The 14,344-nt window shown below is 41.6% G+C and overlaps 1 protein-coding gene across 2 annotated transcripts in view; it reads right to left on the bottom strand.

Annotated features, from left to right (window-relative positions):
- The window catches only part of klhl5 (kelch-like family member 5), a 28,833-nt gene that overhangs the window by 11,066 nt on the left and 3,423 nt on the right, over nucleotides 1-14,344 (bottom strand). Inside the window, exon 1 of one of the 2 annotated variants that reach the window (XM_077523287.1) lies at nucleotides 3,189-3,913. The exons of the other annotated variant lie outside the window; for it this stretch is intronic. Coding sequence (XP_077379413.1) covers nucleotides 3,189-3,769 — 581 coding nt within the window. The 5' untranslated portion in view covers nucleotides 3,770-3,913. Of the gene's footprint in view, nucleotides 1-3,188; nucleotides 3,914-14,344 lie in introns of those variants that run through there. 2 annotated transcript variants of the gene reach the window in all.

Below are 14,344 nucleotides of genomic sequence, written 5' to 3'. Positions count from 1 at the left end.
TTACTTAATGCTACTTAAATTCCACCCACTTTCCTGATATCATTTGCAGCAGGAAGCAAGCAAGTCAACTTGAGTGGAAATGATGATGAAGCCGAAGGCTGTTCCACCTCCAGTTGAAGTGATGAGACAGATGCGTGTAGGTCACAGATAAGCAATGAAGTCCAGCTACTAGGTGAATCATCAACCATCACGGCTCCCGAGACAGCATTAAATTGATGAAAACGTTTTTAATTTAGTGGTCCCAGCACAAAGTGATGAAAAATGAACTGATGTCACCTTTAGGGAAAATTGTGATCCAAAAACTGAGGCCCTCCATAACCAAAGGACGTTACAACTGGATTACATGCAAATCAATTTTGTGAGCTCATGTTTTCTAGGGCGATGTGTTCTGCTTTGACGTACAATTGCAGCATGAAGATGACACCGTATCATGATAACCGACCAATGCCTGACCATGATAAGCTTTCACAGATGCTGCGTCAATCAATTCATCCATCAACCACTCTTCGATATCACTTCTCTTCACTAAGGTCGCGAGTATTCTACTCAGACATATAAAACCTTTATTGCATATCACATACCCTCTTAAATCCTGTTATTAAAGGTGACAAAAATCAATATTTGTACATTTACAACAAAGCGCATGAATGCTTCTACATGAGAGCCGCCAGCATTCAAAGCGACTACCCCACAGAGATTTATCACCCGATGCTCACGCTCACTTCAGTGAACTTTTACAGCAGCTTTCAGGGAATCACTTGAACTTTACTGCTTTGTTTCAACCTCACTGCTCTCATCAACTCTTTTGAGAGGGACTTTCAAATGCACACAATCTGGTATGCTTTCTCTGCCATCTTCTGCTTACCACATTTTCACTCCTTTCCAGTTCAGCACGTTTTCACATCATCTGCCAATTTATCTTCTTCACGTTCCCATTTGCAGGCTACACCTCATGGGGAGCCCAAACCTAGCGTTCTGGTGTGTGTGTCTCCAGACAGATGGTGGGGCTAAATACTGCCCCAGGAGATGCTTTGAAGTGGGCAAAGGCTGCCTTGCAGTCCCCTTTAATTGAGCCTGGCAGGCACTCCGCATGAAGAGGGAGAGAGTCTGTGGCAAATCATGACCATTCCAGAACATGATACCAGCAAGTACAAGTACATAGTACACACATATGCACAACTGTTTTTGACTGTGCCACGGAATTCTAACACTAACACACATCCTTGTGATGAACCTTTTAAGCCTGATGAGCCTGCAGGCTGACAGCTATTACATATTTTGGTTATGCCTAACGGATATGAGTAAACATCTGCTGGCCAATTAACATTTGAGGATTCACAATTAAAACCAACATTAAATATTTGCCATAGTGCTCCATTTTCCACTTGTCTTCTCTTTTCATCAGTTAATTTAACAATAAGGATGCACAGCTATGAGTCAATTATAAAAAATAACCAACAGAGGCACATTGGATTCTGCCTCACCTAGTTTGCTGTCAAAACAATGTGAAGTTGATTTACATCCACACAGAGGTCTGCTGTAGCGTTATTTATCTGCGCAGCAAAGGCGTGGAACATGAACGGGATCCGAATGTTCCAACTTGAAAATATCCAATTCCTGCAGCAGTACTATTGTGAAGTGGAAAACTTACTGGCCCAAAACTAAGCCGTGTAGAGCCAAGCTGGTACTATGCTGTGGAAAAGAGCCATTTCTCTTGTAGTTCATCCCAAAGGTTTTTCATGACGTCAGTCAGTCATGTCGCAAAAATGCTGTTACCATTGTCCAAAATAAATTGATAAAAACATTAAGAAGCTAAAGGCCAATCTATGAGGTGCGTTTCATTATAAGTAGCCACCCTCAGCAATTCCATAATCTCACAGACTTACGAAAGATCATTTGTGTTACAAGTCAACTCAATCTGACTCAACTTAATGGCCATATTACAACTCAGCTCAAATCAAACTGACCCACAGGAGCCATTCTGACAAACAGGCTGGTCTAGACATACAATGACTCCTGATGGAGGAGCAAAGGTGATGTAATAACATGAGCATTTAAAAAGGCCTAACAGTCCACATTCAGAAACATTGCATTTAGACTCCCACCATCACATCACACCACACCATGTTTTCCTTACAAATGAGAGTGTAAAATAGGAAGATGAGCAAGGTGTCCACCCTGGGGATTCTACAAGCATTTTACAAAATTCTATTAGGGATTCTGCTACCCTACTACTTGTACTCTATCGCTCTCAGGAAATGACTGACACATATATAGTCCATACGGTAATACCTCTTTGCAGTCGGAACTACCCAGACATTATATGCTGCATCACATGGAGGAACACATCTCTGTGTTGGTATGGCAACCACATGTGCAGGAACGAGGCTATATATGCCAGCACAATACCCACACAACATCGATTCACGTTCACAATCCTGATTTTCTTTTTCTCTGCTGTGACCTGATTGCATTAAACAGCATATGTATCCATCATATTTCCTAATAAAAACATGAACATTGAGTATACATGTAAACAGAGCTTTTAGCAGAAAATTGGGTGAATTGATGATGTGTGTGTCAGTGATATGATTACTGAATTTTGTAATGTATCTTGGAAACAGGCTGACGCACACACTCGCTTAGATTATATTCATCCAATCAATCAATAAAAGGAATACATCTGATTTTGCTAAAGGTGAATTCGAAATTGTTTTGTTGCTACAGACTGCCACACGAATGCATCATAAAAGACCGATTATTGAGGAGGAAATGATGTCCTTGAAAAAACATGATATTAAATTGCAATTCATTTTCAAATTGGGTGTGTCCAAACAAAGTTTGGATATGTGAATCAGCAGTTGGCCTGTTGACAGAAGATAAGTGTGGTAAGCTGTGTAAAGGTGCTCCATCTTCCTGTCAGTCAATGTTTATTGAGTAGTCCTCCACTACTGCATCATGTCTACACAGCCCCAACTGGCTCAGTTCCAGTCCACTTTTTACAAGGCTTCGCAAGACTCACCTGTTCTCAGTGATGATGAATTGCAGTGAACTACAACCATTAGCAGATTGCAGAATGACTCATCACAACTTTTGTTTGTTATTACCCCGCCCCCCCAAAAAAGAAAAGAAAAGAAGAAGTCACTTCCCGTACACTTTTCAGATAAAAACACTGCCTCGAGTACTACCTGCAAGAGCTGGAGTCAGTATCCGGGTGGTTGTTGTTGTCTTCGGTGCTGGCCGCCGGCGCAGCCTCCCCGTCTATGCCTCCACGAGCGGAGGTCTCGATTCCCAGCTGCAGCGCCGGGGCCTCGCCGGTGGGCTCCATGTTCGACACCGGGCGAGAACGGCGACGTGGCGGCGGACAAGCCCACGCCGCGGGGGAGCTACCGCACTCTGGTTGACTCGCCGAGCGAGAGCAGGAGTTCCCGGTCGCCCCAGCTCCACCCGTGCCGCTCCGGCTCCCCGCCGAATCTACAAACTTTCTGCTGTTGCAAAGATTCGAGCCCGCGCTGCCGCTGGTCACGAGCCCGCCGTGGCTACTACCCACGCCGGCTGAAGTCGAGCTGCCCCCGCTAAATGAAGAAGGTCCCTCTGAGGAGGAGGGGGAGGAGTGGCCGCCCGTTCTCCTCCCGGCTAAATAGTCTCTTAGCGGCGGGGAGTGAGGCGGAGGCACCGCGGGGTGACCGAACCACCTCCATCGGATCCTGAGGATCTGCTTGACATCGAACTCCTTCCGCGAGGAAGAGTTCGAGCTGCCACTAGACATAGCAGCCAGGGCGCGAGGCGGAGGAAATGGCGAGTGCCAGTGGCGCGCCTGCCTGCCCCTCAGCCGTTAAACAGCTGAGCTCTGATGAGAGGCTCGTGTTCCTCGCTAACGTTAAACGCTCCTGGACTGAGGAGCACGACGACCAGCGGAGAGAGAGAAATAGTGGGGGGAGGGGGGATTCTACAGAGTCGTTGCCAAGCATCTCATGCACAAACCCACAAACATTTGCTTCCATGCAAAAGAATGACGTGTTTTCTTTTGTAAATTGAGATCACTCTCTTGTTTCTTGACCTTGATTGAGTCAAGGCACATATTTTACATTCAAATCTCAAAGTACTGAAATGATCTATATGGTGGTAGTGGATAACCATGACCTAAACAATTTGCAATCATTCACTAAGAGATTTAAATAGACAGGCGAACTTGTTTGAAAACTGTACACTCACATTCATTATAGTAGATTTATCAAGTTCTAAGAATCTAAGAATCAAGTTCTAAGAATCTAAGAATCTATTTCTTACTCCACTGCTGTTAATGGCTCTTAATTAATGATGCTCGAGTCCTTCACTCATCAGCCACAACATTAAGAGCTGTATCAACAATATGACCTTATAGATATAATAAAGCATGGTGAGGTACAGGTTTTGATTCACTTGTTTATTTACAACTATTTAGAGTGGTGTACGGTATATGAGTGGCTAGCACGTCCGCCTCCCAGTTTTGAGGACTCAGGTTCGAGTCCAGGCTCCGGCCTTCCTGGGTGGAGTTTGCATGTTCTCGCCGTGCCCGCGTGGGTCTTCTAAGGGTACTCCGGGCTCCTCCCACATTCCAAAGACATGCATGGCAGATAATTGGGCGCTCCAAATTGTCCCTAGGTGTGCTGTGTTGTGGGTGAGGATGGTTGTTCGTCTTTGTGTGCCCTGCGATTGGCTGGCAACCGGTCCAGGGTGTCCCCAGGCTCCAGCACCCCCTACCACCCTTGTAAGGAATAGGCGGTCAAGAAAGTGGATGGATGGATAGAGTGGTGTAGAGTTGCTTGCACTGCATGATCACAAGGGCCGGTCGCGTTTGACACCCCTGTGTAGTTGTACATTCACCCAATTTTCAGTACAATTAGCGTTGATTGACTGTCTCTATGTGTGCCCATTGGTTGATTGCCGACCAGTCCAGGGTGTAGTCTACCTTTTGGTTGAAATCAGCTGATATAGAACCCAGCTCAGAATCAGGATAAGTTGATGGCTGGCTTATCATGGGCCAAAGTCTTTGTATGTGTTGCCCGTATTTTGTTTACCATATTTAACCAGAATAATGTATGGTGCGGTTCTAACCACAATATTAATACATATGTTGAATTTATAGCTGTCAAACATAACCCAATTATTGACTGAGCCTTGATGTGAAGAACTCTTGTATTACATTAATGACATACTTGTACAAGTCTACTTTAAAGTGCAGAAGTGTTTTACTGTGTTACTCTTCCAAATTGGCCATAAAAAAAGATAGCTCGACTCAATTGCCTTTTCCCTGATTTAGTTGGAACTGAATAGGCCTTGCGATTTTAGTTCACTTAGGGATAGTAGAACATTTCACTAATGGAAGAGATTGAAATTCACAATAATTTTACAATGAGTACTTCAGACACTGCATGGAAGCAGGAGTTAGGACAGAATGTTAAAACATTCATTTGCAGTGTCCAAAATTGATGAAACTGGTGAAATTGAGTTTCCTCCCAGGGGTGGAAGCCTTCCGAAATAGTGTGCGATTGAGCTCAGAGTGGTGATACTAGTCTTTTACGCTTCAGTGACTTTCTATTGACTCTTGACATACAAAGCACTGTATTACAAAGGAGGCTGGCATGTTTTTCAAGTCACGCACCGCAAATGCTACGTCCTCTAAAAAAGAAAATTAGTTTGTCCTTGCGTGGTACGTACGTACCCACATCCGCTCCTCTCTCCTTCACAAACCACTGCTCTACACCACCCATTACATCAGTGGGAGTGGTCCCAGTGGGAAACCATCTTTTCAAGATACCCAAGGATTCATTCAGCACATCAGCCAGGCGGAACCCTCGCATTCTGCTGTGACCACATATAGGATGTATGGTGTAGTCCTGGATGCACTTTCATCAACAGTAAGGAAGTGAGACACTTGGGCAAAATCAATAACTCGAGCAGCTGAGATAGATTTGTCAGCCATTTTATGTGATGAACCTTTTGACCTGCTGTAGGATAATTTAAAAAAACAAAAAACAAAAGCTGTGTATTTTTCCGAGGCTTCACGTCATAAAGCTCTCGCCAAAAGTGCAGACGCAATCACCCAAAATTGGGCATCTGTCAATGACGGGACGATGTAATGACGGTTTCGCCCAGCTGTGTGAGAAGTATGGAAGTGTGGAACTGCCAATGTGGATTAAACAGAGCTTTCTCCGCAGCCGCACCACAACTCTGAAACAGACTCCCAACTCAGTTGAGGGCCACCCAGAGCCTGGACTCTTTTAAATCAGGCCTGAAAACCTTTTTATTTAGACAGGCCTATGATATTTAATTGAGAATCCGATTTTATTCTACTTCCTATTTTGTTTTTGTTATTTTATTTTCTGTTAGCACTTTGAGATCATGCTGATGAAAAGTGCATTACAAATACGTTTGAACAACTTTACCAATATGTTTGAACGACTTTGAAGTCCGTTCAAAAGACTTCATCAATACGTTCGAACCTTGTTTTTTTTCCGTAACTAAATCTGAATGACAGTCCAGACAAAACTGTTTACTCCACATTGGCAGTTCCACACTTCAGTATTCCAGAAGGGAAAAATTCTCAAATGAGTTCAACAAATAAGATTAACATGAGCTGTGGACTGTCTAATAATCAGCAAAATAAATGTGAATCCTCAGAAAGTTTCTGGGAGAAAAATCATTCTCTGAATTATCAATCTGTTGGTACAACGTATGTATGAAGTTTTGTTCCCATTTCCTTACTAAAAATAGACCATTCAACAGACATCAGTACCAAAGTGAACCACTCCCCGATGAAAATGTGGAATCATGTACAAAAACTATACCAAACCCAACTGAACGGGGTTGGTCCAAACATCTTTTTAGTAGCGGTCTGTCATTTACTTGGTTGAACATCACTTTGACTGTGTCCTTGCAAGTGTAAAGACAAACACATTACTCCTGCGCTTGCATATTTTGCCAGTACAGATGCATCAGGAGTCACATTTGGCCACGTTCCCTGTTCCTGTCTGAACCTGACAAAAGAGCTGTAATATATTTATAGCCACTTGCGCCCTGAGGAAGGAAAATGCATTTCACGTAGCAGTTGTGTGCTGTTGCAGATTGAAAGTGACAATGTTAGGTTATATAGATAACTTTTATAAGCCTACCTTTTACATTTGCTTTCTAGCACACATGCACACAGATTCTTTTTTTCCTCCTCAATACTCATATAGATCCTGTGCTTATTTCTTTTTAGTCGGAGGTCAACATTGGTTCCATGGTTACCTACTAGTATTCTCTTGGCTGTATTGTGTTGTCGTCAAGGCTACACAAGCTTCACAAGTCAGTTGAGCATATTTACAAGTTAAGTGTGCGGTACATGAACACATCTAGGAAAATGATGCAGTGAAATCCCATTCACACATTTCACACTTGATAATCATCCCGTTTAAGTGCAATCAGACGTGAGCATACAGTACACAAGCAACACATTTACCTAGCATAGAACAAAGAGCGAACACATGATAAAATGCTGATTCCTTTTCCCCCTTTCTGTCCTTTTCCCAATCTTCCTTTTTGCTCCCAGCCAACACTCTACTTCCCAATCTCAATCCCACCTTCCATTTCCTGCTCGCCCTCCCTGCTATTATGCTGTGACACAAAATACCGAGCTGTGAGTGATGGTTTGTGCCGTCCTGCACAGGCAACAAAAGTAATTTTTCTACACAAACCAACCTTTGCTACTTACATACACAAACAACTGGCTACATATACAATGTGTATATGCCACAACATACAACGCACAACTAATTATTACATTCATACAAAATGTAGCTGTATCGCAGTATCACAATTGTACTACATCTCTATTGGTATGCAGACAGGTGCGTCCTGGAGACTCTGACAAGCTAAGCACATGAGCGCAATCATCATCCATCCAACTTGACAGCCACAGATGGAGGAGTGTGCATGTGTGAATTACAATTACACTGATTTGGTGGCACGTCAATAAGCAGCAAATTAATGTTTGAGTCTGCGTGTGTGCCATTAAAAAAAAAAAAAAAAAAGCACAGGCCACCTCCACTTGATCATTTCCCTATTAAATTCCATCACATCGGTCAATGTAGAAAGAACACAGATCAAGGACAGCATCATCAGTGTTCTGTGTGCGCGCGCTTCACTTCATTTGCATGCACGGCGTGTGTTCTAGCTTTGGATTGTTGTTATTCTATAGAAGGAGAAAGAACAGTGCTTCATATCCATCTACTAGCCAGCATATTTATGTATTAAGATCACAAGTGTCTCGGTCTGATGATCAGTGGAGCAGCAAGTTCATCTCTGTAATGTCTCTACTCTTTTGACCTCTTCTGTTCTGTCACTAATTTCCTCCCTCACTTCTCTCCATTCCATTGTTCCTTATTAGCTCATTTATTTCCATATCTACAATAAGAGGTTGATGTTACTAAGAATGTTGTGAGAAGATCGTTGAAAATAAACGTGATCTGAGAGATGGCTCAACAGCTGGCAGGGGTTTAGAACAAATTAGTTTGTGTGTGTGTTCACGCCCATGTTTTATTCAAGACAAGTATTGTGAGCATGTAGCTGCAGTATGGAAAAGACTGCTGAGAATACTTTGGATTTTAAAGTAAAGCTGAGAAAATGTAATCGTAGAATCTTATTGTAAAAAGAATAGGATAAATAGAAAAAAGGGAGAAAAATAGAATGCAGTGAAAACTACGTTTAATGGTAGACCTCCCATTTGTTTATTTACAAAAAAAAAACCCTCATGAATAAATAGAATAAATATGATCCCAGTTCATATTATAGCAGATTTATTAGTTTGTTTATTTATTTATTTTGACATTTATTTAAACACAAGTTAAGGTTGGGAAAAAAGTTTCTCTCTCTGCCATAAACACAGAAGGTTTGCAGATTTTAACGCTACGGGAGGAGATCTTTTTTTTTTGCTGTAAAACACGGAGTAAACTGCCTCTCTCTCGCACACACACACACCCACACACACACACCCGTGCACCACGCACACGCATACACACACAATAATAGCTCTACTCAGCCTCGCTAGCTGTAGTCCCTTAATGGCCCTGTGTGGAAAACAGGAGAAGAAAAGCTGGGAGTGGAAGCAGAGAATACAAACTGCCAAATTTAACCACATTTGTTGTTTCTATGCATCTGTTCACCTCTTGTCTATAATTCTTCCCGTGGCATCTGGAAATAAAAGCAAATAGAAAAAAGAAAAAAAACAAAAACCAATAGGCAATAAAAATTGACCTGACCATGACCTGACTGTTTTTCCATAATTGTCCAGATCAGACGCTTTTGGCCGCATCGACTTGTGTGCAGCAGATTTAAGTGTAATTTTTGTTGCACTTCTCGACTCTCATTTTGTAACACGTCATCGAAAGTACAGAGGTGAAAGTGAAACACTGTCACATGATGGGATAAATAGCTGAAGTGATGAAGCGTTTCATTATTTTGGCAGAAGTCTGTATAGTACATATTCTTTGTAGTTTTCACAACACTATTAGTTCAGAATTTATGTAAAATCACTACTTTTCTTGTGATATTTCTTATGATGTAAATACACTTTCCAATTTACCACGATCTAATTTTCTCTTTTCATCTTCTTGTTTTTACTTTTAGCATGCGCTACGACGGCAACAACACATTATTGTCGCAGTGCTTCGTCATTGATAATGGCCAATGCCAGCCATCTCTTTGGGGCCCCCTTCAGTTCGGGGCCCTAGGCAATTGGCTGGTTTGCCCAGCGTCTTTGACCACATTGTTAATGAACAGCACAGCAGCCAAAAATCTAGAGGTGTCAAATCCCGGTCCAGAAAGTAAAAACACTGCCACAGTTTGGCTTTAGCTCCTGATGCTAGCGAGCTAGCTAGCTCCCTAGAAAAATGAGCACCATGGGAGCTAGCTAGGGAGCGACCAAGCTAGCACCTGGGGCTATAACGCCAAACTGTGGCAGGGTTTTTACTTTCTACACTTGGATTTGCCACCTCTGCATAAATCAACTACATAATGTGAGCTGGCAGCTCTCTTAATGTCTATGAAGAGGTAATACAAGGCAGATCGTTAACAAACATTCAAACCGAGACTCGGCTGTAGTGTACTATTTGCTCTACAAGAAACTCTAATTTGCATAAGTTGCACAAACAATCCTCCTTTAGCATGTGTGTGCGTGTGCGTTTGTTTACAGGCACTTGCGAGCAGGTCTTTTAGAACAGCTGAGGCATCAGGTTTGCAGCTGCATACAATAGGACAACACACATCCTGAATTATTAATGGCAATGAAAACAACATTATTTTTTCTTTCTGTGTCAGTAATTCTCTCACATTCTTGTCGTCCGCCAGCAGCCATCTGGCACCTGTACGGCTCTCCCATGACTGCAGCACTCAACTGGTGCCCAGTTTACAATACAGCGTACATGCAGCAAGGTTATACGCGCACACGCGCACAGATGGATGGACAGATGCAGACACAGTTTGCAAAGAGCTTTCAGCACATTTCATCAGCATTTATCTATTTCTACTGGTTCTCATATCTTCTCCCAATTTCCCCAGCTGAAAAAAAAACAACGCCTTTATCTGTGTCATTTCCCTGCTTCCCCCCCCATACTGCTGCAGTGCCCTCTTTTCCTCTTCCCTCTCTCCGTAAATGGGCCGAGAGAAGAGAGGAAGTGGAAAGCACGAGACTGAGCAACTGAGGAAGAGATGGAAAATGAGAGGGAGCATTCACAGCCAAATAAAGAGCAGGCCTTAATAATTTAATCTGCCCCGAAGCGGCAAACCAATCACAGACAACCCATCGCTCCCATGAAAATGAGAACGAGATAGGGGCTGCCGCTGACAGCTCTTCCATACTGCGATAAATTATTTGAGGTCAAACGCTGGTCTAAAGACTCTAAACTGTTCCCTGTCAAATGTCAAAACCAGAGAGAGTGAATCAAACGTTAGACATTGTTCAGTATTGAAACGTGTAGTAGCTGTAAATTCAACTCATATGCATGACCCAGACACAGTTTCTTCTATTCCTGGACCAAAATGAGCACATCGTGCCTGAGGATCAATTTTAATGTGTGGATGCAGCATTCTGAGCAGGTGACATCCACAAGCTTGTCTATTGTTTGGCCTGAGGAAAGTCACTTTCCCTCCCCTGTGGACACTCACCACTGAAACATAAACCTAACAGAAAGAGAGAAAGCAAGACATGCTGCAATATGGATGCAAGTAGAGGATGAGATGTCTTTTTTTTATTTTTATTTTTTTTAACTGAAGAGACTGACATGGAGTTGTGCCTTAAGAGGGTTGAAAAGAGACGAATTTAAGGGTCTTTGGCTGACAGGGGACCAAGAAAATATTAGTAATCACATTGTGGCATTGAAATATATATTTCAATGCCACAATATCTTATTTCATAAGCATTCTATACAGTTCACCTAATTTCATGTAGTGAGATATCTGCATACTGTCACTTACACTTGTTATGTTATGTTGAATACTTATAAATAAATAAAGAAAGTTTTATACTCAAGTAAATTGTGTTTTACCATTCACAGTCTGTGTTTCCAAAGCGCTCGCCATTGTAGTGACATCACATCTAAATCTGTTTTTTTTTTTTTTTTAATGACTTCATAAGTGGGTTTCCCGAGTTCAAGGGGACATTTCCATAGACACTTCCTGGTTTGAAGTGGGAAAAGTCCAACTTCCCACTTTCCTTGAATGCAGCACGAGGAAACAGGTAACAACCAATCATGGCTCAGTTTGATGACCAAACCCAGAAAACAGGTGAGCCGTGACTGGTCGTTACCTATTTCCTCAGCGTAGGTGATGTCATCATCAGTCGACAGCAAGTGGAAAATTTTGTTTTTAAAGGTATTAATTGTACATGAAAAATAATGAAGTCGTCAAATTAATTATGGACAAACAATTAAAAAGTCTGTGTGTAGCCTTTAAATTTGTTTGTTATTACTGCCATTAAGACATTGGAATAACGATTTCAAATGTTAAAACAGTTCTGACATTCCATGATGAAGCACAGTAAATTCAAGTCAAATTGACCTTTGCAATGCACAGACAAGCTAAAAAGTGAGAAAGTCACGGGCGGTTTATTTTATTGCACTTATAATGAAAAATAATGATTGGGCTCAGGCAGCTATCATGACGGGTGTAAAATGGGCAATCTGGCCTCTAATCACCAAAAGGCAGTTTGTGGCTAAGTGCAGGATAAACGAAACAAGCAGATGAATCATGTTGAGAATACAAATGAGCACATTTAGCCAGAGCTATAGTGAATGACTCAGCATTAATCAGCACAGCACTATGTGGGATAATTACTGGAGGGGGTCATTTCAAGGACATCGGCTCACTACTCAGGGAGCTTTTAGCTTTCACCTTGTTTACTGGCGGAGTGACAGAATGAATTCAATCAACGGACGAGAGAGTTGGTGGAATAAACTTGCTTGCTGTGTATTACATTATACAACATTTCTCATAAACCTACCAGCTAGATGTGCTTGTTTTTTTCAGCAAGTACATGAATAACATTATCCAGAAATAAAAACGTGTTTGATATGTTCTTCCCCCACAAACATCAGCGAGAAGGCACGTTTTATTGTCACTGATGGGATTGGGATAAAAGCAGTCGAGACGCATCACACCAGTTATATGGCCCAGAAATGCTGGGCTCATCTTTCATCAGGCTTTTACAGTACCTCTTGAAAGGTTCTATATATAGCGCTCATGCACACGCACACACACTTTCTCTGATGACGGCCATTGTTGATTATTGTCATCATTTTATAACTTAAAAGTGAAGTCAACCCCCCCCCCCCCCCCTTTTTTTTTTTTTTTTTTTTTTTTTGACAATTCTATGCAGCCCCACTTGTCTAAATATGATATTCTGGTTAATATTGTGTTGGTGGAATATGAGTTAAGCAGCAAAATCCAGCTGTTTTTAATCCATCTCAGGGGGTGGCCATTTTGCCACTTGCTGTCGACTGAAGATGACATCACAGTTCAGATCTCATATAACAACCAATCACAGCTCAGCTTCAGGAAGCAGGTGAGCTGTGATTGGTCACTGCATGAGCACTGAGCAACTGTGATGTCATCTTCAGTCGACAGCAAGTGACAAAATGGCCGCCCCCTGAGATGGATAAAAACGGCTGGATTTTGCTTCATAACTCATATTCCACAAATGTCATGTTTAGACTAGTGAGGTCGCATATAATATTTAAGGTCGACTTGCCCTTTAATAATAATAATAATAATAATAATAATAATAATAATAATAATAATAATAATAATAATAATAATAATAATAATAATAATAATAATAAAGCATTTCAGACTCTTCAGAAAGGCTTTTTTTGGTCATATTTAAAAACTATTTTCCCCATTGGAGTTAATCCATCCATCCATCCATCCATCCATCCATCCATCGTTTGGTCATCACCTATTTGTGATGCTTTGTTGAGTTTGTTGGTTTGTGTTTTGATTGTGTTAATGATCCAGTTTCACTGCACGGTCTGCATTGCAAAAATATATTTTCCCAAGAGGCCTGTAAAATTTGATGGTGCAAGATGAGACCAATAAAGCCCTTTTAAGTGTAAATGTTCATGTTGAGTCATAAAAACACAGCTAGATATCCACAAGTACCTCGATGATCATGGGGATTCTCATACAGTTCAAATTATAGAGTCAAGGCAGTTTTCTTGTATTGCACTGAGAGTTGTTTCAGTGAGGTGCACTTGGAGCTCATTGATTTTTCCCTACGCTAAAAAGATTTTATTGGCGTGGCATTTTCACACCCCGCGTAAAAGGTTACAGACATTAGACGAGAGAGCCAGAAAGGGATTCAAAAGGGATGCAGTTCTCTGCAGAGAAACTTTAGTCAGCAAAGCTGTGACCTTGAAAACCCTTGAGCGACAGTAAACGAGGAGGATCCGAAGAGAAATACACATCAAGGAAACGATTCCAAGCTACAATGCAAGGACGTATTACTGCACACAGGCTGAAAGCGACCGACATTAACATAAGATGGTGGACGGAAAGCTTTTTCACGTGAAAACAACCTCATCGCCATGTGGAACCTTGTAATTTCGACATAATGATTCATAAAGCTTTATAGGCAACGCCTTATTGCTTACACAGCACTAAATCTTTGTGCTCGCCCTCCCTTTTCTCCTCCTTTTCTCATAGAAAAACATGATTTCATTTCCTCATATTTATCCCTGATTTGTCATTTCTTAAATTCATTACTTAAATCAAAACTATTCAATGACAAGACCAGGAAATTTCTTTCATGTTTATAGCCACAGAATATCAT

The sequence above is a fragment of the Festucalex cinctus genome, chromosome 6 (genome assembly GCF_051991245.1).
Source record: "Festucalex cinctus isolate MCC-2025b chromosome 6, RoL_Fcin_1.0, whole genome shotgun sequence".
In the NCBI taxonomy this organism is placed as follows: Eukaryota; Metazoa; Chordata; class Actinopteri; order Syngnathiformes; family Syngnathidae; genus Festucalex; species Festucalex cinctus.
Note: the sequence above shows the minus strand (reverse complement) of the source record. Positions and strands in the feature narration are given on the sequence as shown.